This window comes from Miniopterus natalensis, chromosome 22, assembly GCF_054644295.1.
Source record: "Miniopterus natalensis isolate mMinNat1 chromosome 22, mMinNat1.hap1, whole genome shotgun sequence".
NCBI lineage: Eukaryota > Metazoa > Chordata > Mammalia > Chiroptera > Miniopteridae > Miniopterus > Miniopterus natalensis.
This window is the reverse complement of record NC_142102.1, coordinates 1,919,936-1,944,233: the sequence shown is the minus strand read 5'-3', so window position 1 is coordinate 1,944,233 and position 24,298 is coordinate 1,919,936. Positions and strand designations below refer to the sequence as shown.

Genomic DNA, 24,298 nt, shown 5'->3' with positions numbered 1-24,298 from the left:
CCAGTGGGGAGGCCTCTGAACTTACAAGCTGAAGCCACCGCCTCACGTTCTCAGCTACGAATAGTCTGTAGTTCTTGACAGTTCCCGCCTCGAACACACGCCTTTTACGTGTCAGCCATGACTCTGCACAAACTGTTGTGTAGACAGAGGTACAGACAATTTGTGTTTGCTGTCAAGGGCCACAGGACAGCGGGAAAATGCATCTCAGCTCCTTTATTTTTAGTCAGCTCACCCGAAATTATTACAGCGCGATGTCTGATATAACCCTGTACTTCCCTTCATTTCGTAAGTTTAAAACATTACCATGCAAAACAGAAACCCGTACGAAACATACGATGCTTACGGCTCCTTTCCACTTCTCATTTCTCGTAGCTCGAAATTTTATATGTCCTCTCCCCGACTTCTTTTTTGCATGTTTGCTTTCTCTTTATTTTCTGTTTCTTACACAGTTCCTTACTCCTTAAGAAACCTATCGGTGGCACCCAGAGGCATTTCTTAGGCTATTTGGTGGCCCTCGGAAATAGAGATTGTAGACTCTTGTGTACTGATTGAGTCATTAATCTCGATTGGATTACCGTCACTTTCATTCGATCCTACTCCAACTGGAAAAAAAAAAAAGCTAAGTTTACTAACAGATGCTAACAAAATAATACTTTAAATTTAGTGCATTAAATTTTCATCACACGTGCAAACTGCCAAGTGCTTTTCATGAAAACGTTTTCGGAAACTGATGCTGTTTAAACGGCCAAGGCGGCACTCATCGGTGGCTTCGATTTAAAAATCAGAGAAACCAAACACGCTAGCACTCAGTCTCGGGGGAGGTTCGCTCCTGCTTAGCTTTCTGTTCCTCCCTTTTAACCGCAGACACGGCTGCAAGGCTACTTGCGCTGCTGGCATGGCCACGTCTGTCTAATTTGCCTGGAACGGCTTTAGCATTCCTGGGGCGGCTGTGTAAACTTTTCGACCTTGAAGACGGGAACCCCAAACCTTGGTCTGGTTTCACAGTCAGTAAGTTGTCCTTCTCAGTTCTCTCGGCAACAGCTGGCGACAAGCGAGCGGCGGGAGGGACCGTTTCAGGTGTACAGTGGTCACCCTCGGTGTCTGTCCATCGGTCCTGACGCTCCGCCTGCACCGCAGCTTCTGACACCACGAAGGGGATGTCGGTGCTGCGAGAGCGCGTGATCTTCTGAACCTGGTATTCCCACTCCGTGGTCCACTGCTGCACCGCCGGGGGACACGCCTGATCCATGACTGAACTGTGTCCCGCGCTCCACTTGTTGACCCCGCTGACCCGCTTCCTGCCGTGGGAATACACAAAGCTCCTGGACTTCACAGTGTGACAAGCCCTGAACACGTCATCGGGGTGACAGCGTGTCATTTTTATGTCTTCCAGGGGGTGAGAAACAGCGCCTTCTACCGTTGCTGTTTCCACTGTTAGCTGCGTGGTTTGCAAATCCGATTCACTCAGTCCAGGCGTGACATCTGTTGGAGGTAAACGTGGAGACGTCGTTTCTTCTTTTTTAGAGTTGGCCTGTCTTTGGTCACCTTCGGCCGAAATCCCAATCTCTGGGCCTGATTTTGGCTCCGAAGCGTGCTTTACGTTGTCTAAGGCCAGTCGACTGCCCTCCGGTGTGGCCGGGGCGCTGGCGCTGGCGCCGGGTGGGAGGTGAAGGCTGCCCTGGCGCCCGGGGATCAGGTGCGCTTTCGGGTCTTTTTCCTCCCTCATGCCCAAGGAGCGGGCTTCTTGCCTGAACCCAGTCCCAGGTGGCATGGAGACCACCGCGTCCTCACACAGCTCCTCCGCGTGGAAGTGGCAGCGGAACACGCTGCAGCTGTCGGCGCTGTTGGCACTGCTCTGCCGCAGGAGGAAAGTGGCTTCACATTCGGAGGAGGCCCGGGACCGCGTCTGCACGAGCTCGGCCTTGTCGATCCCGTTGAGGTTTTCCAGGGCGTTCACCATTCGGCTGGATAATTCTTCCAGTTGAGAGAGTCGAAGGTCCACAGTCTGTAGGGTCGTTTTCATGAAACTTTCCCTTTCGTTGATCTCCTCCAACCTCATTGACATATTTTCAACTCTGGTGGAAACAAAGGCATAGGTTTATTCAACTGAGGTTAATTGGATACCAAACAAAAAATAACATTATTTTATCGTGATGTGATAGTACAGTCTTTTGAGAATCTTGGAGCTCATTGGGCATATTTTCAAACTTCATATGTGCCTAACGAAACTGCTGAAAATGACTATCAGAAGCATAAAAACCAAAACAAACCCTCATAGACACAGACAACAGTACTGTGATTACCAGAGGGAAGGATAGGTAGTTTCATATCTTTCATCAGGTTTTGGGGAAATTTCGTCATTATTCTTTCAAATATTCTTTCAGCCGCTTCCTCTCCTCTTCTTCTGGGACTCCCATTATGTGTGTGCTGTTACGGGGGCGGTGTTCCACAGGTCCCCAAGACGCTGTTCCCGCTTTATCTTTCTGTCCCCTACACTGAACTGACTTAGTGACTTATCTTCAAATTTGCTCATTCTTTCTTCTGCCTGCTTGAATCTTACTTTTGCCTCTATAGTCAAATTTTCATTTCAGTTATTGTACTTTACACAATTCCAGATTTTCTGTTTGGTTAAAAATTTTTATTTATAATATCTTTTTCTTTTTTTTTAAATATGTATTGATTTTAGAGCGAGGAAGGTAGAGGGAGAGGGAAAGAGAGAGAGAGAAACATCAGTGATGAGAGAGTCATTGATCAGCTGCCTCCTGCATGGCCCCCACTGGGGATAGAGCCTGCAACCCAGGCCTGTGCCCCGGCTGGGAATCAAACTGCAATCTCCTAGATCCTAGGTCGATGCTCAGCCACTGAGCCACACCCGGCCTGGCTATAATTTGTTCATATTCTCTATGTGGTGAGACATCATGCTCATACTTTCCTTTTGATCTTTAGAGATCGTTTTCTTGAGCTCCTTGGATGTATTTTAAGTTGCTGATTTATTGTCTTTGTAAAGAAGTCCAATATCTGGGATCCCCAGAGCCCAGTTTCTATTGCCTTTTTCCTGATGTGTGGGCCATACTTTCTTGTTTGCACACCTTGTGGTTTTCATTTAAAACTGGATATTTTGAATATTTTAACATGGCAGCTCAGGCTATCAGAATCCCTGTCCTCCTCAGGGTTCATTATTCCTGCTTCTTATTAGTTGTTCTTGTTGTTTGTTTAGTGATTTTTTTCTGAAATAATACTGTAAAGTCTCTTCTTTGTTCTGTGTGGCCACTGGAATAGCTGTCCTGTTAGCTTAGTTGTCAGAAATGATTAGACAGAGATTCCCATAAAACTCTGGAATGAAAAAATGCCCCAGTCTTTGCTGGGGGCGCTCTATGTGCCCACATCTGCAACACTCTGCCAGGCGGTTTACATCTTTGCCTCAGCCTTCCTTTCTGCTCACACAGAGACTCCAGGTCAGGCAGCATTGAGATCTTTCAGCCTTCTCAGGTCTTTCCTGAGCATGTCCCCTGCCCTATGTATGCATGTGGCCTTCGAGACTCCCAGGAGCATGTCACAGCTCTTCAAACCCCTATGGACATCTCATTTCTCAGCCTTTCCACCCAAACCTTTTAGTTCATCTATTGTGTGCCCCAGTGCTGGTACCTATCCCCTAAGGGAGCAGGGAATAAAATAAATGTTATTGACAAAGTGCCCTCACCTCCATGCCCCCAGTCAGCAGCTCTAGCACTGGGCCAGTTCCAAGTCAGGGGAAATGAAGACAAGCCTTTCCAGCCAGTCTTTCCGGGGGCCACCAGGCAGGATTAAACAAATAATTACAATTCTTTGTGGATGAGGTCCTTTCTGCTTCCACTGGTACCAGGAATTCAGGCTGTTATTTTCAGGGCTGCCACTGAGCTGAGGAGTGGGGGGTGGGACTGGTATGTTAAAATGCCCTAAAGCTCACTTGAAAAAACAAAACACGTCCCAGCCATGGTTCTTGATTTAGCACTCCGCAGACCGCTATAAGTCATTGGTTAATTTCCAGAGTTCCTAAAAAGTTGATTTTGAAAGTCATCGCCAGTTTTGTTGTTTCATCTGTGGAGGGGTGAAATTCCAGAGTTCCTTACTGGGCCGTTTCTTGTTCACTTCATCTCCCTTGATGCTTCTGGAATGCCCGGTACGGAACAGACACCCCCCACCCCCATACATACATTCACTCAGGTTGGTGGCGAGCTCTGTAGTTCACAAAGGACTTTATGGGGTTACTCTCCTAAGCTTCTGCCTCTCTGCAATCTCCCTGGTATTTCCAGTTCCCTGGAGCTCCTCCTTCCCAATTAGAAATCTGGGACTTGAATTAACCTGCTCTGATCCACACTTTCCACAACAATGGTAACGCGATAATGCCGTGACAATGAAATTAAATGGTATAAATAAAAGTTCTCCATGAACTGCAAAAGCTATGCAGGTGTAAAATAGCATGACCGTAGGTTTAATTGCAAATCCGCACATGCTTTTTTTTTTTTTTTTTGGTTAACTCTCACGCAAGGATATTTTTTCCATTGATTTTTAGGGAGGGAGGGAGGGAGGGATGGACATTGACATGAGACACATCAATTGGTTGCCTCCCACACGAGCCCTAACTGGGGCTGGGGATGGACCCTGCAACCCAGGTACATGCCCTTGACCAGGAATCGAACCTGTGTGGGTTGATGTTCTAACCACTGAACCACACTAGCTAGGGTTCACACACGTTTTTTTTTTTTTTTTAAATATATATTTATTGATTTCAGAGAGAGGAAGGGGGAGGGAGACAGAGAGATAGAAACATCAATGATGAGAGAGTCACTGATCGGCTGCAGCCCGCAACCCAGGCATGTGCCCTGACCGGGAATCGAACCCTGATCGCCTGGATCCTAGGTCGACGCTCAACCGCTGAGCCACGCCTGGCAGGGCTACACACATGCTTTTTTTTTATCTGTGTTTTAGTATAGCTATTACATAGGGTATGTGATGCTGAACATTATACCACTAAAGCTTAAAGTAGTTTCACTAAATCCACATTTTTGTTAACAGCATTGTAAATAATGCTTTCCGTTTCATTCAAATAATGGGTACACATTTGGGGGAACTTTTGTAGTAACTTCCAAGAGAATACCTATGAATGGCACAACTTCACTGGGTTTTCAGAGACTCCTCTCTATGAAATGTGAGGTCCGAGTTCCTGTTCTCACGGTGAGAGTCGCTGTGGGTCTTCCCCAGGGACAGAGCTTAGACACTGGGTGGGAGCTCTGTCGTAAGCCAGTCATTAAAACCTGTTTTATATGCAGTCAGCTTTCCATGGGCAGCCATCACCCTTCACCTGCAAGGCACCTCAGAAATTATATGGGTACATTTCCTTAATGACAGAGCTAAAGCTTCACATAAAAACATAATGTTAGTGGAACAACTGGGTGCAGTTTGTACTTAAAGAAACCGTGCTTCAAGCTCCCACGGTATTCTATATTGAGTTCTAAGGCATTCCTGCCCTGTAATTTTATTCCAGGTCTACAGATCATAAAGTCGTCTAATCCAGCCCAAGTTTTACATCCAGCTATTTTAATCCCCATTGACGTCTTAATAGGGGGCTGCCTTTTAAGTTGAGTAATTGTAGGGAGAGCGCCCAGGGCAGGGTCTGACTGTGCTTACCTACGAGTTTATAAATGCAAAAGAGGACACAAAGAACACGACTTAAGTCTTAAATCCTCCTTTGCTTGCTTTCTCCTTTTCAGCAAGCAAAATTCTAGAGAGTTACTCAAAGAGTATTAAGCTCTCTGGGGCCCTAGCTCTGTGATGCACCATTTTATATACGCGGTCACGGCCACACCTCAGACCTCCTTGGTTTCTGGGATTCAGGACAATGAAATCATTACCCTTGTCTGGCTGAGTTCCACTTTCTGTTCAGGTCAGACTCCAGGGTCAGTCACTCAATGAAGCTCTGATTAATACCCTAGGTTCTCGCCCTGGTCAGTGTGGCTCAGTGGTAGAGCATCTGCACATGCACCAAAGGGTCTCGGGTTCGATTCCTGGTCAAGGGCACATGCCTGGGTTGCAGGTTTGTTCCCCTACCCCAGTCGGGGCATGTGCGGGAGGTAACCAATCTATGTGTTTCTCGCATATCCATGTTTCTTTCTCTCTCTGGCTTCCTTCCTTCCTTCCTTCCTTCCTTCCTTCCTTCCTTCCTTCCTTCCTTCCTTCCTCCCTCCCTCCCTCCCTCCCTCCCTCCCTTCCTTCCTTCCTTCCTTCCTTCCTCTTTGTCTAAAAATCAATGGAGCCCGACCAGGCATAGCTCAGCGGTTGAGCGTCGACCTAGGATCCAGGCGATCAGGGTTCGATTCCCAGTCAGGGCACATGCCCGGGTTGTGGGCTGCAGCCGATCAATGACTCTATCATTGATGTTTCTATCTCTCTCTCTCCCTCTCCCTTCCTCTCTCTGAAATCAATAAAGATATAATAATAAAAAAAAAGACAAAACTTTAATAAAGATATATTTTAAAAATAAAAATAAAAATAAATGGAAAAAATATCCTTGACTGAGGAATAACCAAAACATATAGATACATTGAAATAGGTAGACAGATAGATGATAGATAGATATGCTGGGTTCTTTCTCCCTTACTTCCAGCATAATTATGATGATCCCTAACCCTTCTTTCAGTACAATTAGGACTCCAGGGCTGGGCAGGAACAAAGTTGGCCGGAGGCAATGGAATATGTTCATGCCATTACTTTCAGACACTAACACGCTTGTGGTAGCCCCACGGACCGGGTTCTTGGGAGCATAAGTCCCTTCAGCCTCCCTTTTGCTCTGCCTCGTGCATCATTCACTCCCTGCCTCCTTGCCCTTGGGCTGAAGAGAGCCACCGTGAAGGTCGTTGACTTGGCCCCATACAAAGTCCTGTTCTCTCTTTCCAGTTGGGTCCTCATGACTCCTGCTGGGCCGTCGGCTGGCTCCCTTCTCACCCCATTTCCCCGAGAGGTGAATTCAAATCCTCCCTACTGGCCTCCCATCTGTAATGTTGCTGGCGGGTACTCTTTCCCCATTCCTGTGGTTCCTTCCTGTGCACTGGACTTCACATTTGTGTGAAACTCCAGGCCTCTCTTCAGTCTTGTTGCTGTTAATCCTCAACAGAGGATATTTTTTTCCATTTGTTTTTAGAGAGCGTGGAAGGGAGGGAGGGAAGGAGGGAAGAGAGAGAGAGAGAAACATCAATGTGAGAGAAGCGCATCAACTGGTTGCCTCCTGCACGTGCCCTGACCGGGGCCAGGGATCGAACCTGCCACCCGGGTATGTGCCCTTGACAGGGAATCAAACCCCAGGCCCTTCAGTGTGCAGGCCGACACTCTAACCACTGAGCCGCGCTAGCCAGGGCTCTCTTTTATGTTTTACTTATTCTCAAGGAGTGATTTTCGGGCTGGGGTTTGGGGACCAGGCCCACTGCATGCTTTCATCTCTGTCTTTGGGAGCCAGCTGCCTGCAGGGAGCATGTGCTCTCTCCCTGTCTAACTCAGGTGCTCGGCTGGGTAGGGAAAGCCGACTCCACGTGAGAAGGGAGCCTGCGGTGCCGCCTGTGACTGAGTGTGTGTCTAATTCTGGGGTGTGGATTCGGCAAGAACTGAACCACACCCTCCAGCACAACATTAATTACTAACAAAGCTGGTATTTTATTTTTTTTTTATCTCCATCTACCTGATACCTGCGTCTATTGCTGGATTGGCTCTCAAAGCCAGGTAAGGAACAATAGTGTCATTTACTAGGACATTAAAACCCTAACACTCAACCCCACCCATCCCCCATCATCCAAGTGACTCTGGCTCCTATTAATATATAAGATTAACATATCTCTCTGGGATCTTCCCAAACTTCGCCTCTGTCCCAGCCTATTTGTCTTTCTACCACCTTCTCTCTAAGACTGATCTCTCTCCCAGGCCGTCTTCAGGTTACTACCCGTTTCTGTCTTTCCTGTAAGTGTTTCTGTTACCAGCATCTTCTCTTCCCGACGGTCACTTGGGAAGAGACTGTCCATTAAGATCTCAAGGCCACAAACTGCTCATTACCTGTCCAGCCTAGAGGAAACCCAAGGCCTTACCCAGATCCACAAATCTGGCAAGAAACCACTGAGCCCAGAGTGTTTAGGGGAATTCGAACCTGCTGTTAAAGGTTTGGCTCCTCTAAGATCCATAGATCCTTAAGTCTAGGAGCAACTGCATTTAAAATGTATAATTTATGAGCCCAGCCGGCATGGCTCGGAGGTTGAGCATCGACCTAGGATCCAGGAGATTGCAGTTCGATTCCCAGTCAGGGCACAGGCCCGGGTTGCAGGCTCAATCCCCAGTGGGGGTCGTGCAGGAGGCAAGTGATCAGCGACTCTCTCTCATCATCAATGTTTCTCTCTCTTATCCTCTCTCTGAAATCAATTAATGAAACTTTTTTTTTTAATGTGTCATCTGTGAGTTATAGCTGCGTACTTTGAAATATCGCACACGTAAATTGAAAAAGGAAAACTCGCTGGATTACGCAGTTCTCATTGTTTAAGGGAAGGAAGCTGAATCTCTGATAAAGTTTTGTCAGAAAAAATTCTTTCCAACTCAGTTGCTTTTGAACCTGCGAACCAATGACAAGGATGCCAAGCCTCACAAAACAAAACCCAACTAACCACAGCGTTGCATTTAACAGCAGGTTTGCAAGAGACTCACAGAGATGGCCTTCAACTCCAATGCATAAGGGTGCAGGTTACCAGTTACCAGCTGGTCTGATGAGAATAGAATATTCAGGCTGACAAGTTCTGCCTTGATTGTGCTGGCAGGAGGAATTTATAAGCTGTTCCCCTCCCACCAGTCCTCTCGGTTCCCTGATGTTATCCCTCCCAGCAAAGAGACCACACCTGCCAACACCAGTGCTTGTTTGCTGTTGCTGACATGGGGGAGCAGAATCATTTGCATCTTGAAACTGCTCCTGGCTCCTAATAGGAAAACCAAAGTTTCGAACCCAGAGGGATGTCCTATTTGGTATTCCGGGAGGGAACCAAATAGAAATTTGCATTCAAATCAGGTGACAAACTTTTGAGTCATGAATTGTTCACCAAATGGAGCTCCTACCATGTGGAAGTGTGCAGGATCCCTGGCCTAGCCTAAGGTGTGAGGTGGTTGGGGAAGTCTTCTGTAAGGAATTGGCATTTGAGCAGAGATCCAAGGAATGAAAAGGCAGAGGGACAGCATGTGCAAAGGCCCTGTGGTAGGAAGAAACCGGTTCCTTCGAGGGAATGAAAGAATGCCGGAAAGACTGGAGTACTGAGCATGCCAGAGGCTGGACAGACAGCTGGGCCTCATAGGCCTGGAGGCAGTGGGAGCCATGGCAGGGCTATTAAGGAGAGCTAGTGTGGGGGGGGGGTAGCATGCAGGACTTGCTCAGAGTCTATTGAGTGCAGATTGGATTGAAAAAGCAGGAAAGAATATGGAGAGTTCAGATAGGGGGCAGCTGGAGGGATCCTAGTGGGAAATGATGGTAGCCTGTACCAGTGTGCTGGTGGGAAAGCAAACAGAACTTGGGGAAGTAAACAGAACCTGGTCGTTAGTGGAGAGGGAGGTGTCAGAATGATCTGCTGATGTTGCTGAATGAGATGGCCTGTGGTGCCACTGACAGAGCTGAGAGCACAGGGGGAAGTCCAAGGGTGGGAGGAAGCCGTGAGCGCAGTGCCCTAAGCCACCAAGTGACCTGTTGGGCGGGGCTTTGAGATAAGCACGCCACTGCAGCCCAGTGTGCGGTCAACTAAAAACTGAGTGATGTTGTAAATTTCCTGTTGGAGGGCTGAATGTTGGCTCTTACAAAACATGGACATTACAGGTTGACAAGAAATTGTTAAACTGTTAGAATTTTATATAGAGCTTTGCAAGCATTAGGGGAAAGCCATGAATTTGGTTCCTGCACATTCATGGAGCACCCTGCACGGAGGAGCACCTTACACAGAGGAGCAGCACCCTGCATGGAGGAGGAACCTGCACAGAGGAGCAGCACTCTACACGGAAGAGTACCCTGCACAGAGGAACACCCTGCACGGAGGAGCACCCTGCACAGAGGAGCAGCCTGCACAGAGGAGCACCCTGCACAGAGGAGCAGCAGCCTACATGGAGGAGCAGCAGCCTACACAGAGGAGCACCCTGCACGGAGGAGCACCCTGCACGGAGGAGCACCCTGCACAGAGGAGCATCCTGCACAGAGGAGCAGCACTACACAGAGGAGCAGCCTGCACAGAGGAGCAGTCTACGCAGAGGAGCGTCCTGCACGCAGGAGCAGCCTGCACAGAGGAGGACAAGTGTATAACTTCCTGTGTGAACACATTTGCAAGACTGAGACTTGCAAATCGCTGGTCCAGGTTTTGAAAGGTGCCCAGACACCAGGGAGGCCCGGAAGGGCCCGACCCCAGGTCTGAACAGAGCCGGTGATGACACAACTAGGAAAATCAGCAAATGGTGACTCAGAAAATGAAACAGTCCATTTTAGAAACATAGAGAAATGGGAGAAACGTCCGAGGACTCAAAAGTTTGATTTTCAAAACCATCACTGGTGCCAAAAATTAGGGGGAAATAATTAATTTGCTCTCCATTGCTCCTCCGCTGGCCTGGGTAAGCTTCTCCCCCTGAGCCCCCTCCTTTCTGTCTCCGGTAGTCACCTGTGAATGCGCTCCCATCGTCGGTGTTCCCAGCCCAGGGAAACGGGAAGGAGCCTGTTTTTACTGCCCGGCACACTTTCATTCCTGTGATGTGTGCACGGGGCCCTGGAGGAAAACAACGTAATTTGGTAGTGACCTGATAACCACATTCCTGGAGCCTGGGTCCAAGAATGGTAAAAATCCAAACAATGCTCCGGGGAGGGGGGGTGAAGAGGGAGCATGAGGCAGAACACAATTTCCACTGTAAATTACTGGCTGTGATTCCATCCAAGTTAATGTCTAACTGAAAAGTGGAAATTTCCCATCATCAAGATGGGGGTCCCTCATCTCTCTATGAAGAAATAATTGGTACATTTCTGTTCTTATTCTCACCCGAGGATATTTTTCCCATTGCTTTTCAGAGTAGAAGGGATGGAGAGAGAGACAGACAAAGATTGGCTGCTTCCTGCATGCACCCCAACAGGGCCAGGGATGAGCCTGCAACTGAGGCACATGCCCTCAGCTGGAATCAAACCTGGGACCCTTCAGTCCACAGGTCGACACTAAGCACTGAGCCAAACCGGCCAGGGCTAATTTGTACATATATATATATTTTTTAATGTAGCTCTTTATTTAAATTTATTTTAAATTTTTTTTTTTTAATTTGTACATCTTGAAAGCTTATTAATCACTATTAAAACAGCAAGGAAGTGGTTCCAAGTTTTATCGAAAAGGTACCTTATTAAGACCAAACGTTGGTGCGACGACCCTTGAGTTTGGCCGGCTGGATTACAAGGTGACTAGGTCTAGGAGGGGAGAGAGGCCAGAGACCTGCCGCTGCCAGGGGCTGAGGAGGAGTCACTGGCCTGGACACGCACCAGGGAGACTTCAAGGAGCACCATGAGTTCTGTTGTAATTTGAGGGCCCCTGATTGGGAACTATGCTGAAATAGTCTTTTGAGGCCCTACCGGGTCTTTACGCTCATCCGTAACCTGTATCAGGAGCCTGTAATTCTGACCACCCAAGGATATCATGCTGAGCTAGAGTCCCCTTAGGCAGGTCTGCTTCTCCACGCTCGCCTTCTACCCACATTGTTGGTTAAACTCTTTGGAACAATGTGAGTTTTTTTAATCAATTATAATTTTTTTTTAATATATCTTTATTGATTTCAGAGAGGGGAAAGGAGAGGGAGAGAGAGAGACAGAAACATCAATGATGAGAGAGTCATTGATCGAGCCCGCAACCCGGGCATGTGCCCTGACCAGGAATCGAACCCTGATCGCCTGGATCCCAGGTCGACGCTCAACCACTGAGCCACGCCCGGCCGGGCCAATTATAATTTTTAATAAGCTCAAATTGCTTTTCTTAACTGATAGTCTCGAAAATTGTGGAATGAAAGAATATGTAGGAAGCCCTAGCTGGTTTGTTCAGTGGTTAGAGCATCGGCCTGAGGACTGAGGGGTCCCAGGGTCAGTTCTGGCCAAGGGCACCTACCTCGGTTGATGTTTCTATCTCTCTCTCCCTCTCCCTCCCTCCTCGAAATCAATAAAAAAAATATATTTAAAAAAACAACCAAAAAACACCCGAAATTTTACTAAACCAGAGAACGGGGAGTGCGTATTTAAATGAACCTGCCCCCCCCCCCCCACAGAATGGGGTGGAGCCCGCAAACCTGGGGCCCAGAGCTGGCGACATGCTGGACGCACCTCTCGCAGGTGACACGGATGCGCTCGTCGCTGGACGACTGCTGCTCGTCCTCCTTCTCCTGGAAGTGCTCCTGCACGCACTGCTCCTCGAACTCATGCAGCCTCTTCAGCTCCTCCTCACTGAGAAACAGCTCTGCGCGGAGAAGGGTTTGCCCGGTGAGAGCCCGCGGTGCCCGTGAAGAACCCCCTTGCGTCATGGTGCATTTCAAGGCCCAGCCTCAGTGTGGACACTTTTCCAACTACCTGGTCCAATTGTTTATCACACAAGAAGACCTTGTGATAAGCAACTATCATCTTTCCAATGGAGCAAAACGACTCACTTTTCAACACAAAAAGCCCAAATGGCAGCTATTCAGAAAGCGAACTGAAGTACTATTTCCTGGAAAACCTTTTGCATGTATTGCATGGATAGAGTTGAGTGTACTGCACCTATTTCCCACGATCTTTAGATGCAACACATTAAAACAATTTGAAAGGGACACTGATTTGATACAGAAGAGTTACTTTCAAGAACTCTCCATTTTTTAAAATTAATTTACTAATAAATTATTTACTAATAAATTAACAAAACTAGAATAAAATCATCACAAAACGAGAAGAGCTGCGCAAAGAATGGCAGTTGGGCGAGAGCGTTGTGCTTTCAAACATTTGAGTAGTTTAATGAGATTTCCACGAGGGTGTCCCACTGGGAAACTCCCTTGAAAGGAGCCTGAGTGAGAAATGAAAGGGTCATGCACATACTCAGTCCTCGATCCTGCTCGTCTTGGTCCCCTTCTCGCTTCTTCCTGCAGCGACCACTGAGACGCATGACGATTATGTAGATATGGCTTAAAATGATCATCGGTGGAGGCAGGACTGGCCGGTCGTGAAACGTCATGATCAGCTGATACCGCTGGAATTTCCACACTTGGTTGGATATGGACTTTACTTCAAAGAAGGTATTGCTTTAAAAAGAACACATTTTCAGTTAATCATCATACTTCTTATGTGATTCTCCAGAGCAGTCAGAGTTGCCGTGATATGACAAGACGCAATGAAATGGCCTTTGAGTGCCGCTTAGTTCTAACTCCTAGATGGCCCTCTCCTTTGGTTTATCTATCACTGTGGGGATCATCTACACTCAAAGGCATTTTACTCGCATAAATAGTAATTGCGAGTATTGAAATTGTTACAGCTTTCTTGAAAAAAACCACGTGGCTGTCATCAGACTCATATTGCTCAGGGAATTTTATTCCATATATTTAAAAGTATGAGCCATTCAACTAAGCATTTTAAAGTATTTAAACTTCCATTTCAGCCTACTTTATTTTTGGTAACGGAACTGATTACTTATGGTACTTATTTGATTGAAGATGAGCTATTTTGGACGTTGGGTAGGTCCCATCTTTGTGGTTGAGTTTCCAGTGGGAGGCGGTAAGGGCACAATGGTTGGCAGTGGGAATCCTGATTGAACGTGTTTTCTGTCAACACGGGGACCTCAGAGAAGCCAGTTAACTTCTCATGACCTTTATTTTCTCGTCTCTCAAATGTGGAGTTTGAACCAGGTTCTCTCCAATGCCCCGGTCAGCTCTAAGAGTCTATATTTCTGTGATGGATCTTTTCCTCATATTGTTCATCCTAAAAGCTATACAAATGTTTTTCAACATTATTAAGCATGGTCATGTACTCACCATGCCAAAATGGTCAGGTTTTACCAAAAACTTGATTTTCGGTTTAACCATTTTTTTCTAGGCTATTTTATTTTCTATTCTGTCAATATTTTATTATAATATGACAGCAATTGTCACACCTTAGGGACGACATTGCTTTCTGTGCCTCTGATCATGAATTAAAGGCACGACTACATCAAAGCTTCTCTACTTCAGGAGATTTTCATCTAAGAAAATATAAATATATTTTTTTAATATATCTTTATTGATTTCAGAGAGTGGGAAGGAGAGAGAGAGAGATAGAAACATCAATGATGAGAAAGTCATTGATTGAGCCTGCAACCCAAGCATGTGCCCTGACCGGGAATCGAACCCTGATTGCCTGGGTCCTAGGTCGATGTTCAAGCGCTGAGCCACGCCTGGCCGGGCGAAAATATTTTTAATAGATTAAAACACATCCTACTCTGGCCAGGTAGCTCAGGTGGTTAGAGCATCATCCAGATACACCAAGTTTGCAGGTTCGATCCCTGGTCGGGGCACATACAAGAATCAACCAATGATGCGTAACTAAGGTGAACAACAAATCCATGTTTCTCTCTCTCTCTCTCTCAAATCAATCAATAAGTTAAAAAAATAAAATAAAACCAAAACCCTACAGTGTTAAAATCCAAACCATGATTAAATTTAATTGTATATAACATCAACTCTTGATTTACGAATACATGAAGGCTGGTTAACCTTGAACAAAAAAGACTGCAAAATTCCACCCATTTCAAAGCCCTAGTGGAATCCTGTGTACATTCACCGTAGCACGGGGGGAATTCCGAGATTAAACTGAAAACCTGTAAAATAATAATTAACAAGCACACGGTCATCAGCCGTGACACATACTTGAACACCGCGATGAGCAGGTTGACCAGCAGGATGTTGGCCACCAGGAGGTAGCACGCCATGATGGCCGGGGTCAGCCAGGCGCCTGGGATGCAGGGGGGGAGGCGCTTGCCCTCCTCGTCATATTGGTTGTCACCACAAGGAGCTGAAACAAAAGTTTGTCTTTTCATGCTTGCTTTGAGATAGAATGAAATGAACAAATAACTTACAGAGATTATTAAGTGACCTATTTCTTTTTTAGTATTTTTTTCCTGTGAAAAATATCAACTCACATACAGAAGGAACTCCTTTCTGCGCTCAGAGATGATCATTCGTAACTCGTTGCGTTCGTAAACATTGTCCCATTTCTTAATTATGTTTCTCACAGATAGAAGTTCTTAATTTTTAAGCAGCTAAATCTATCTCTATGGTCTTTTTTTTTTTTTTTCTTTTTAAATTTTATTATTGTTTAAAATACTACAGATGTCCCTTTTTCTCCCCAAGGACCCGTTCCACCCCGTCCCTTCCCCCTCCCCAGTCCCTCTCCCCACCATTGTCCGTGCCCTTGGGTTGTGCATATCTGCATATAAATTCCTTGGTTACTCTCTCCCCCTCCACCCCCCCGCCCCCCTCCCTCCCTCTGACATTCATCAGTCTCCTCTGTGCTTCCATGGCATTGAATCTATTCTGTTCATCGGTTTATTAAGTTCTTTAGATTCCACGTATAAGCGAGACCATGTGATAGTTGTCTTTCACTGCCTGGCTTTCTATGGTCTTTTTCTTTACTGTTGCCCATTAGAAAGGTATTGTGTCTTCTAATTATTTAACATCAGCTTGTGTTGTCTTCTTGGTTTCACTCATAATTAACTTTGAAAATAATTTTGTTATGGGGCAGGAGGTAAGGATCCCTCTACCTCCGTATCCATTAGTCTATTGTTCTGGTGCCACGTTTGAAAAATCATCTTTTCGCCCTGGCTGGTGTGGCTCAGTGGTTCGATTCCCTGTCGGGGCACATGCCTGGTTGCAGGCTTGACCCGTAGTATCGGGTGCGTCGGGGGCAGCTGATCAATATTGTTCTCTCTCTCTCTCTCTCCCCCCCTCTCCCTTCCTCTCTCTAAAATCAATTAAAAAATATTTTAAAAGGAAAATCATCTTTTCTCCCTCAGCTCATTTGAAATGCTACTTTGATCCTATGGGACCTATTTCACGGAGAAAAGACAGGATGACCCCAACAGCGGTTAGTGAAGTAATCTCCATAAATTTATAGTCTACCTACTTCTCACTTATTTACAGTTTAAAAATCATTGACATCAGAAAGCCAGAGAAGTATTTGCACCCTTAGCTATCAATTCATTAGCTAAGGAAGAGACTAATTAATACACACACTTCACGGGCTAGAGTCATAAATTCCGGGTAAACTTACGGTTAATTTCCATGGCGTAGACTATACAGCGATTGGAAAGCAGGGTTTTATTTATTTTTAGTCATGACAGGAAAAGAGGGGGGGAAATAAGGTGACGGTTGAGAGAAAAGTAAAATGATTACAAACACGAGAAAAGCAAAATCTTCAAGCTTGGGAATTACAGATTCACGCTTGGTCACCGTGGTCTATTCAGGAGAATTGTACCCATTGTTAATTCTAGGAAATGTATATATATTTCATGAATGTTTATTTTTACCATGTGTCATAAGCAGCAACAAAAGCTCAGTTGTTAAAAATATCGTGAGAAAGACACAAGGCTGTGGGCAGAGGATCATTTTAACGTTCAGGGTAACCAATCAGGCATCCTCCAGAGCCCAACACAGACACCCCACAGGCACAAATACATACAAAATAAATACCTAATAATCCGATCAAAAACCCGCATTAAGGGTGTCACCGAAAATAATGTAGCCTCCAGTTTACCTCTACCTTCTCGCATTACCCAATTGAACTGGAAAAATACCGATAAAAACGTTACAACTTACGTCTGGATCCAGGGGCTTTGAGCGTTTCTGTTTCGTGTTTCATGTTCACCTAGCTAATACTCTTTGAAACCAAATTAGATTCTTATGTTCTGGCTTACCAGTAACTGACTTTAAGGTAGCTGTGATAATAACGTATCCCGAATTATAAAAGCTAGACAGAGGCATTGCGTGACCTTGTTATCAGTCTGACCTAGTGACTGTGGCTACACTGACAACCCTGCGTTTCCTACAAGGGAAGGACCTTCAAGACCTTCTCTTGATGGAAGGAGACTTGCCTTGGGGCGGGGAACACACAATACAATATACAGACAATGGATCATAGAATTGTACACCTGAAACCTAGAGAGTTTTATTAACCAATGTCACCCTAATAAACTCAATAATAAAAACCCTTCTAGTCCCCAAAGGCAGAACACTGGAAGCAGCAGACCTGCTGTTGCACATAATGCTTCACGGTAACGCTAACACGCAAATGAAAATATTGGCGCTGACATGAAAGCTGGACCGAAGGCCCTGGCTCGCTGGTGGGGCATTGACTGTCTGGGCCCAAGGACATCTGAGCTCCCCTCCCCTACAACCCGAGAGACGCTATGACAAGCGGCTCAGCCTGGGGAGGTGCTGGGGTCTCCGTTCCCCACAAATCCACGTAGGGTTGTAGCTCACTTCCTCTGCTAACAGTCAGATTATTGCTAATCATTAAAAATATAGCACCCCGCTAGTAAAGGAGAGATGGACACCTGTGCGGAGAAAGGGCTCTGGTGGCTTGAAGAAGCAGGTGATGTGGGACCCCAGCACCCTGTCATGCTCAGCATCTCATTCCACTAGGATGACACCACCAGCTCGGTCTCAGGTGGAAAGAGCTCAGGTTGAAGACACATTAGGATCCTGGCCCTGGAGCCACAGTCATGGGTTAGCATGGTCCCCAGGCCCAGCTAAAGGGACGTGAGACCCAGAATTCTGGTTAATAGCTTTTAGAGCAGAAGGAACATACTGAGGTCTCAGAAATCTCCATCTGATCACCTGCACTACTACTTCATAAAATCATTGGATGTCCATGGCAGGATTTAAGAAATACTTTATCCCCTGCCCGGCTGGGCGGGGCTCAGCGGTTGAGCCTTGGCCTAGCATCCAGGCGATCAGGGTTCAATTCCTGGTCAGGGCACATGCCAGGGTTGTGGGCTCGATCAATGACTCTCTCATCATTGACGTTTCTATCTCTCTCTCTCCCTCTCCTTTCCTCTCTCTGAAATCAATAAAGATATATTTAAAAAAAAAAAAAGAAATACTTTATCCCCAATTTAACGCGTGCCCTTTGGTTACTTTGGATCCGATCGCCTGCCTCGGAAGCAGGGAAGAGAACCTTACTATGAATTCTAGTCTTACGGTCTATCTGGTCTGCAAACACCTCTCCGTAGATCATCCAGTAGGGCATGTAGAAGATGTTCCGGGCCAGTCTCCAGGAGGGCTCCTCGTCCGGGTGCAGGATGGCCTGCCGGGCCACCCCGAAACTCATCAGCACGACCAACATGATGACCACAAAGTATAGCATGTCAATCATCTGCACGGAAAGAAAACCGGTCTCACCGTCTTAACTCCCGGGCCAAGGTCGCGTGGTTCCTGCTACTGCCCTCCCCAAAGACGCCCTCAGCGCGTCCGAGGGAAGAGAGCCTTTCCTCTCCCCCATCCCGCCCCGGGCCATCTCCCTTTCTGCGTCTCATTCTAGAACGCTGCCGTCTTCGTCTCCATCGCCCTTCCCGTCTGTTGTTGCTCATCGACAACTATTCTTCTGGTAACAACAACTGCGCACGAGAAAGGAGAGACTCTCGGGAAAATGTGTGAATTTGTAAAGAAAGCTAAGAAATGGTAAGAGGAGATGTCTCAGGCAATAGCCAGCTAATGAACGGAGAATACACCCTGGTATCTACTCATTCACTGTACAAACGCTGAGCGGTTACAATGAGCGACGCTCTGCTTCCTGCACGCCGAACCGGTCTAACTTCTAATTTTGGGTATGAGCCCTGCCAGGATAAGCTAATTCATATATCCTTTCACTCCAAGCCACTGGCCCTATAAAGAATTAATCCTGGCCCGGCCGGGAGTGGCTCAGCGGTTGAGCGTCGACCTAGGATCCAGGTGATCAGGTTTCGGTTCCCAGTCAGGCCACATGCCCGGGTTGCGGGCTAGGCAGCCGATCAATGACTCTCTCATCATTGATGTTTTTATCTCTCTCTGTCCCTCTCCTTTCCTCTCTCTGAAATCAATAAAGATATATTAAAAAAAAAAAAAAAAAATTATCCCCTGCCCGGCCGGGCGTGGCTCAGCGGTTGAGCGTCGACCTACGATCCAGGCAATCGGTGTTTGGTTCCCGGTCAGGGCACATGCCCGGGTTGCGGGCTCGATCAATGACTCTCATCATTGATGTTTCTGTCTCTCTCCCTCTCCTTTCCTCTCTCTGAAATCAATAAAGATATATTCCAAAAAAAAAAAAAAAAATTATTCCTAGCCCTGGATGGTGTTGCTCGGTGGTTAGAGCACCGGCCTGTGCACCGAAGGGTCGTGGATTCAGTTCCCAGTCAGGGCACATGCCCGGGTTTTGGGCTCAATCCCCAGTCGGGGACGTGCAAGAGGCAGCCAATGGATGTTCTGCTCTCACATTGATGTTTCTCTCTCTGCCTCTCTCCCTCTCCCTCTCTTCCACCCTCTAAAACAAAAAAATCAATGGAAAAAATATCCTTTCTCCTGGGACCAATCCTAACACTGAAGCTTTTTGAGATGATGGAAGGAAGATCGGCTGGTTCAGTCTTCATTTCACATTCCATCGTGTTCTGGAGGAAATGTTGCCAAGGGTTTTCCTGACCTCTCCACAGGAATTGCTTGTGTCCACTCCAGGCCCGAGCCGGTGAGCTGAAGACTGTCTGGAACACAGGCGGGGAATGACCCTGGCTGGGACCCCTTTGTCTCTGGCTCCTGCTACATGTTAGGAGGTTATCAATCGGGTTATTGCCGTGTGTGTGTGAGCTTGCGAGCAGGCAAGTCGGCCCTTGACTCCTGTCTGTCAACTAGATTTTAACTTATTTACATGCAGGAGCATTAGGGATCTTAAAGCAAAAATCACTTTCTGTAAGAAACCAACCGCAAAGAAAAGACCCAGTGAAATCTAACGAAGCCGCCCCGAAGCCGGGCCTCGCGCAGCACTAACCATCTTTCCGATCATCATCACGTAGGGCCCCAGGTACTTGTTGACGCCGAAGATGTCTAGGACGCGGATGTACCAAAAGATGATATCCACGCAGTAGATGACCCGGCCGTAGCCCATGTACGGCTGCTTCTGCAGGCGCAGGATCACTCCGATCATGAACACAGAGATGGCCACCAGGTCCGTGATGTTCCAGTACTCCTGCAGCCAAACTTTTATCTTCTGGCTGAGTTTGCCAGGTTCCGACATGAGGATCTGAAAGCAAACGCCAGGGAGTAGTGAACGGGGGGTGCTGGGTGGGAGGCCTCATCTTAGACTCTGGGACAGACAGGGCCGGTGGAACATCCCCGGGCATCTGGTTCCCTTTCCTGTGCCGGACCTCCACGCCAGTCCTCGCAGGCCGACAAAGACATCTAGAAAGGGAAATTCCACGGAGTCCTCTGCGTTCCTAGATTCCGTGTTTCACGAGCTCTCAGGAAATGCCTTCGGACTGATACCCTCTGGCTGTTGTTAAGTCAGCTGGCTCCTGATGTCTTTCCTGGTTCTCTGGACCCGTGCCTGTGAGCTGACGTTCCAGAAGGAAACTCCGGAGTGGAGATGGGCCCGTGGGGTCCCACGGGAGGGCAGGCGTCCCGGTGGAGAGGGCAGAGCCAGGCGAGGAGATGAGATGTTTATTTGTCAGAATTCCTTTGCAACTTAGATAGGGGAAGTCAGGGGAAATTGAACCTTGATTTTCCTCTACTTGTGCTCTTACCCTTTGAAAATCACTGATTTAAAAAATCACTGCTTCCTTGGGCCCTGGCTGGACAGCTCGGTTGGCTGGAGCGTTGTCCCGGCACCCCAAGGTTGCATGTTCAATCCCTGGTCAGGGCATATGCAAGAAGCAACCAATGATGCAGAAATGAGTGGAGTGACAACTTGATGTTTCTCTCTCTCTCCCTCTCTCCTCCCTCTCAAATCAATCAATAAATTTTTTTTAAAAAACTCACTACTGCCCGGTCGGGCGTGGCTCAGCAGTTGAGCGTCGGCCTAGGATCCAGGCGATCGGGGTTCGACTCCCAGTCAGGGCACATGCCCAGGTTGCAGGCTTGATCAATGACTCTCTTATCATTGATGTTTCTCTCTCTCTCTCCCTGTCCTTTTCTCTCTCTGAAATCAATAAAGATATATTTTAAAAAATAAAAAATAAAAAAAATTAAAACTCACTACTTCCTTGGAATAAAATATGTAGGAACCAGCATGCACAGGCCCACACAGAGTGAGCCCCATGGACGCAGCTAAGGTGTGCAGTAGGGTGGGGGCCTGCTGTGACAGGTGGCCCCCCTTTAGTTATGAAGACGCTGGGTAGGTCTCAGGGACCCCAGGGGTGGGATGGGTGATGACTATTTATTGGTCAACAAAGAAGGGATTTAACAATTTAAATCCACGTGCACTGGGTGATGGCCTCCCTCTTTCCTATAACTGGAGGGTGAGCTCCTGGCATCAAGAACAGGGTCTTAGCATGTGGCTGATGCCCACAAGATCACAATGGTGCTGTGGTGTGGCCGGCCACTTGGAAAACCCCAGCTGTGACATCTGCAGAGTTTGAACAAAGCCCAAATAGAAAAGGAAGTGTAGTCACAGGAGATGGGCTGTAAATGACTGGACTTGACACTCTTTGGGTTTCTCAGGCTCTTGTTAGAACAGCATCGAACTCACTCTGTCCAGAAGTTGTTGCTGGTCATGGTTTTTTCAGTTCAGTGCATGGGTCAATAATAACTGGAAAACAACAGCACTGGTTCTGTATCAGCCTGAGAAGGAAAATGTAGTCCTACTGTGTGCTTTTCTGGTTCAAGTCCATTTTTTCTCGGATATAAGCTTTCTCTTTAGACATGAATATAGTGTATTAAAACCTGCAGATGATGTCAGAGAGAAGAGGAAATACCTGGCCCGTATTTCCTCTGCCGCCTGCTGAGGCCGCCTTCTCGGGGTTACATGTTTGTTTTAAGTCCTCTGTGATCTGAGTCACGCACGGGGAGGTATCTGTCCTTATTCAACAGTTAGTTGAAAATCTGGTTCCCTCTGTTTGTAGCACACGCTCCCGTGGCCGGCTCAGGTGCCCTGGAGGCTTTCACCAGGCGGGTGTGCCCGGCTCCCACCTGCTGCAGGTGTTGCTGTTCTGATTCCACCTGCCCCCCCCGGCAATTGAAGCTGCCTGAGGTGCCAATGCCTGGAAGATGTGGGCACAAAACTCTGGTCCCTTCACTCAAGGTGGGACAGACTGTACAGTGTCCAATACACTCAGAATCTCTCGCAGGATCAGACCAGGGCAAGGGCTACCAAAACCACACCTCGCTCAGCCCTTCCTTCTCCTAGCCTGCCGCCCTTGCCCCCCCTCATGGCTCTCCTGAGAACCTCCTTTAATAACCACTGGCAAGCGCGGCCAGTGTGGCTCAGTGGATTGAGCAAAATCCTGTGCACCAGGAGGTCACTGGTTCGATTCCTGGTCAGGGCACAGGCTCGATCCCCAGTAGGGGGTGTGTGGGAGGCATGCTTCTCTCTCACTGATGTTTCTCTCTCTCTCCCTCTCCCTTCCTCTCTCTGAAATCAGTAAAAACATTAAAAACAAACAAACAAAAAAACCACTGGCACAAGAATCCCCAGAGAGGGCGTGGAGAGCCTGAGCTAGGACAGCGTGGTTCAGACGCCTCAGTTACAGGGAAAATGTCATCTCTTGTATCTCTCTCTTTCCAGTTTCGGCTCCCAGGAAACTGAGCCAAAATCTGCAGCCAGTTGTAGTAATTGGTTTATCTCAGGTTCCTGGCAGCATTTACTGGCACTCAGACCCATTTTTTATTACTAAGGGCCATTTATTTGGCCTGGTGTTTTGATTTGCAAGTTTACATTCAGTTGCACGCAGAAGGTGGCTACGTCTTAAGGGAATGAAGTCAACTCAGGGTGGTGGTGACACGTCCAAAGGAAAGCCCGACAGCACTTACGATTTGCGTGACATGGTTTTGCATTAAGAGGCTCCATCCGAGTTGAAGTCCGTGGTAGTGGGGCTGGGGGGCTGGGGGAGGGGTGGTGTGTGGGAGCACTTGCCTCTCGGATTTTCTCCAGCGCCAGGGTCACGATGTAGGAGATGACAATCCACTCCTGGAGGCAAGGCCAGCGCTCCATGCGCACCAGGATGACATAGTTGAATAGCAGCAGGTAGCCCAAGTACGAGATCTGAAAGACAGGAGAACTGTGAGCAGCGGCCGGGGGGACAGCCCACCCCGGAAGGAAGCCTGGAACCCTAGTTTCCACTCGATGCATCTTCTAAAACCAATTTTCATTTCCAACTAGGCTGACTCATTTATTTATAAATGTTTTTATTGATTTTAGAGAGAGAGGAAGGGGGGAGAGAGCGAGAGAGCAACTTTGGTGTGAGAAACATATATTGGCTGCCTCCTGCATGCCCCCTACTGGGGGTTGAGCCTGCAACCCGGGCATGTGCCCTGACCAGGAATCAACCCAGTGACCTCCTGGCGCATGGGACAAAGCCCAACCAACTGAGCCACTCCGGCTGGGCTGGGCTGACTCATTTAGAGGAACTCTTCCAGCCACATCCCCAGCGTAGGAAGAGAACCTACGGCCAGGAGAAGGCATTTTGTACTTTCGCATGATGTGGGTGCTGACATGTCATTTTCTAAATGAAGACATATTTGTAGCTACAGTCACCCTCCTGGGGAAATCAGGAAAGAGCACAAAATTATGATCAACAGGAAATTTTTGATAGTTTCCTGGTATGTCTTCTACATTCCAGGAAATTGGACAAGGTTATTTATTCCTCCGTGCCTCCCAAATTTCCCTCTTGAATCTTTCCACTGCTGATGGGGGTGGGAGGTTTGAAGAGAAGACAATGAGATGACTGCCCAGGCACACAGAGCCGCCCCAAGTCCACTCAACTAGCACTGACGAAAGTGACCATGTGTTTGTGGCAAAAAAAAAGAAAAGATGTGGAGATGGGAGTGAGGGGTGAGATACAGGGAGGCGGCCACCAAAGGGGGCGAGAGGAAAATGTGGCCACGCGGGCCAGTGTGGTGCACACTGAAGAGTGGAGGGGCCGCGGTTTGCTCCCTCATTCTAGGAGCTAAGGGCCCAGGTTCAGCCACACTCGTCTAGTCACCCTGCCAATTTCACGAGACATGGCATCTGTGGGTTTGCCTCTGCAATCACTAGTCATCCCTGTTTATTTTTAAATAAAATTACATTTTTCTA

General features: G+C 47.4%; 1 protein-coding gene across 1 annotated transcript in view; it reads right to left on the bottom strand.

Moving 5' to 3' along the window:
- Positions 1-415: 415 nt before the first annotated feature.
- Positions 416-24,298, bottom strand: part of TRPM1 (transient receptor potential cation channel subfamily M member 1) — a 61,160-nt gene continuing 37,277 nt past the window's right edge. Inside the window, exons 20-27 of the mRNA XM_016200245.2 lie at positions 23,138-23,266; positions 20,060-20,311; positions 18,244-18,418; positions 16,316-16,336; positions 14,914-15,058; positions 13,115-13,317; positions 12,374-12,506; positions 416-2,075 (exon numbers count right to left, since the gene is read on the bottom strand). Coding sequence (XP_016055731.2) covers positions 800-2,075; positions 12,374-12,506; positions 13,115-13,317; positions 14,914-15,058; positions 16,316-16,336; positions 18,244-18,418; positions 20,060-20,311; positions 23,138-23,266 — 2,334 coding nt within the window. The 3' untranslated portion in view covers positions 416-799. The remainder of the gene's footprint in view (positions 2,076-12,373; positions 12,507-13,114; positions 13,318-14,913; positions 15,059-16,315; positions 16,337-18,243; positions 18,419-20,059; positions 20,312-23,137; positions 23,267-24,298) is intronic.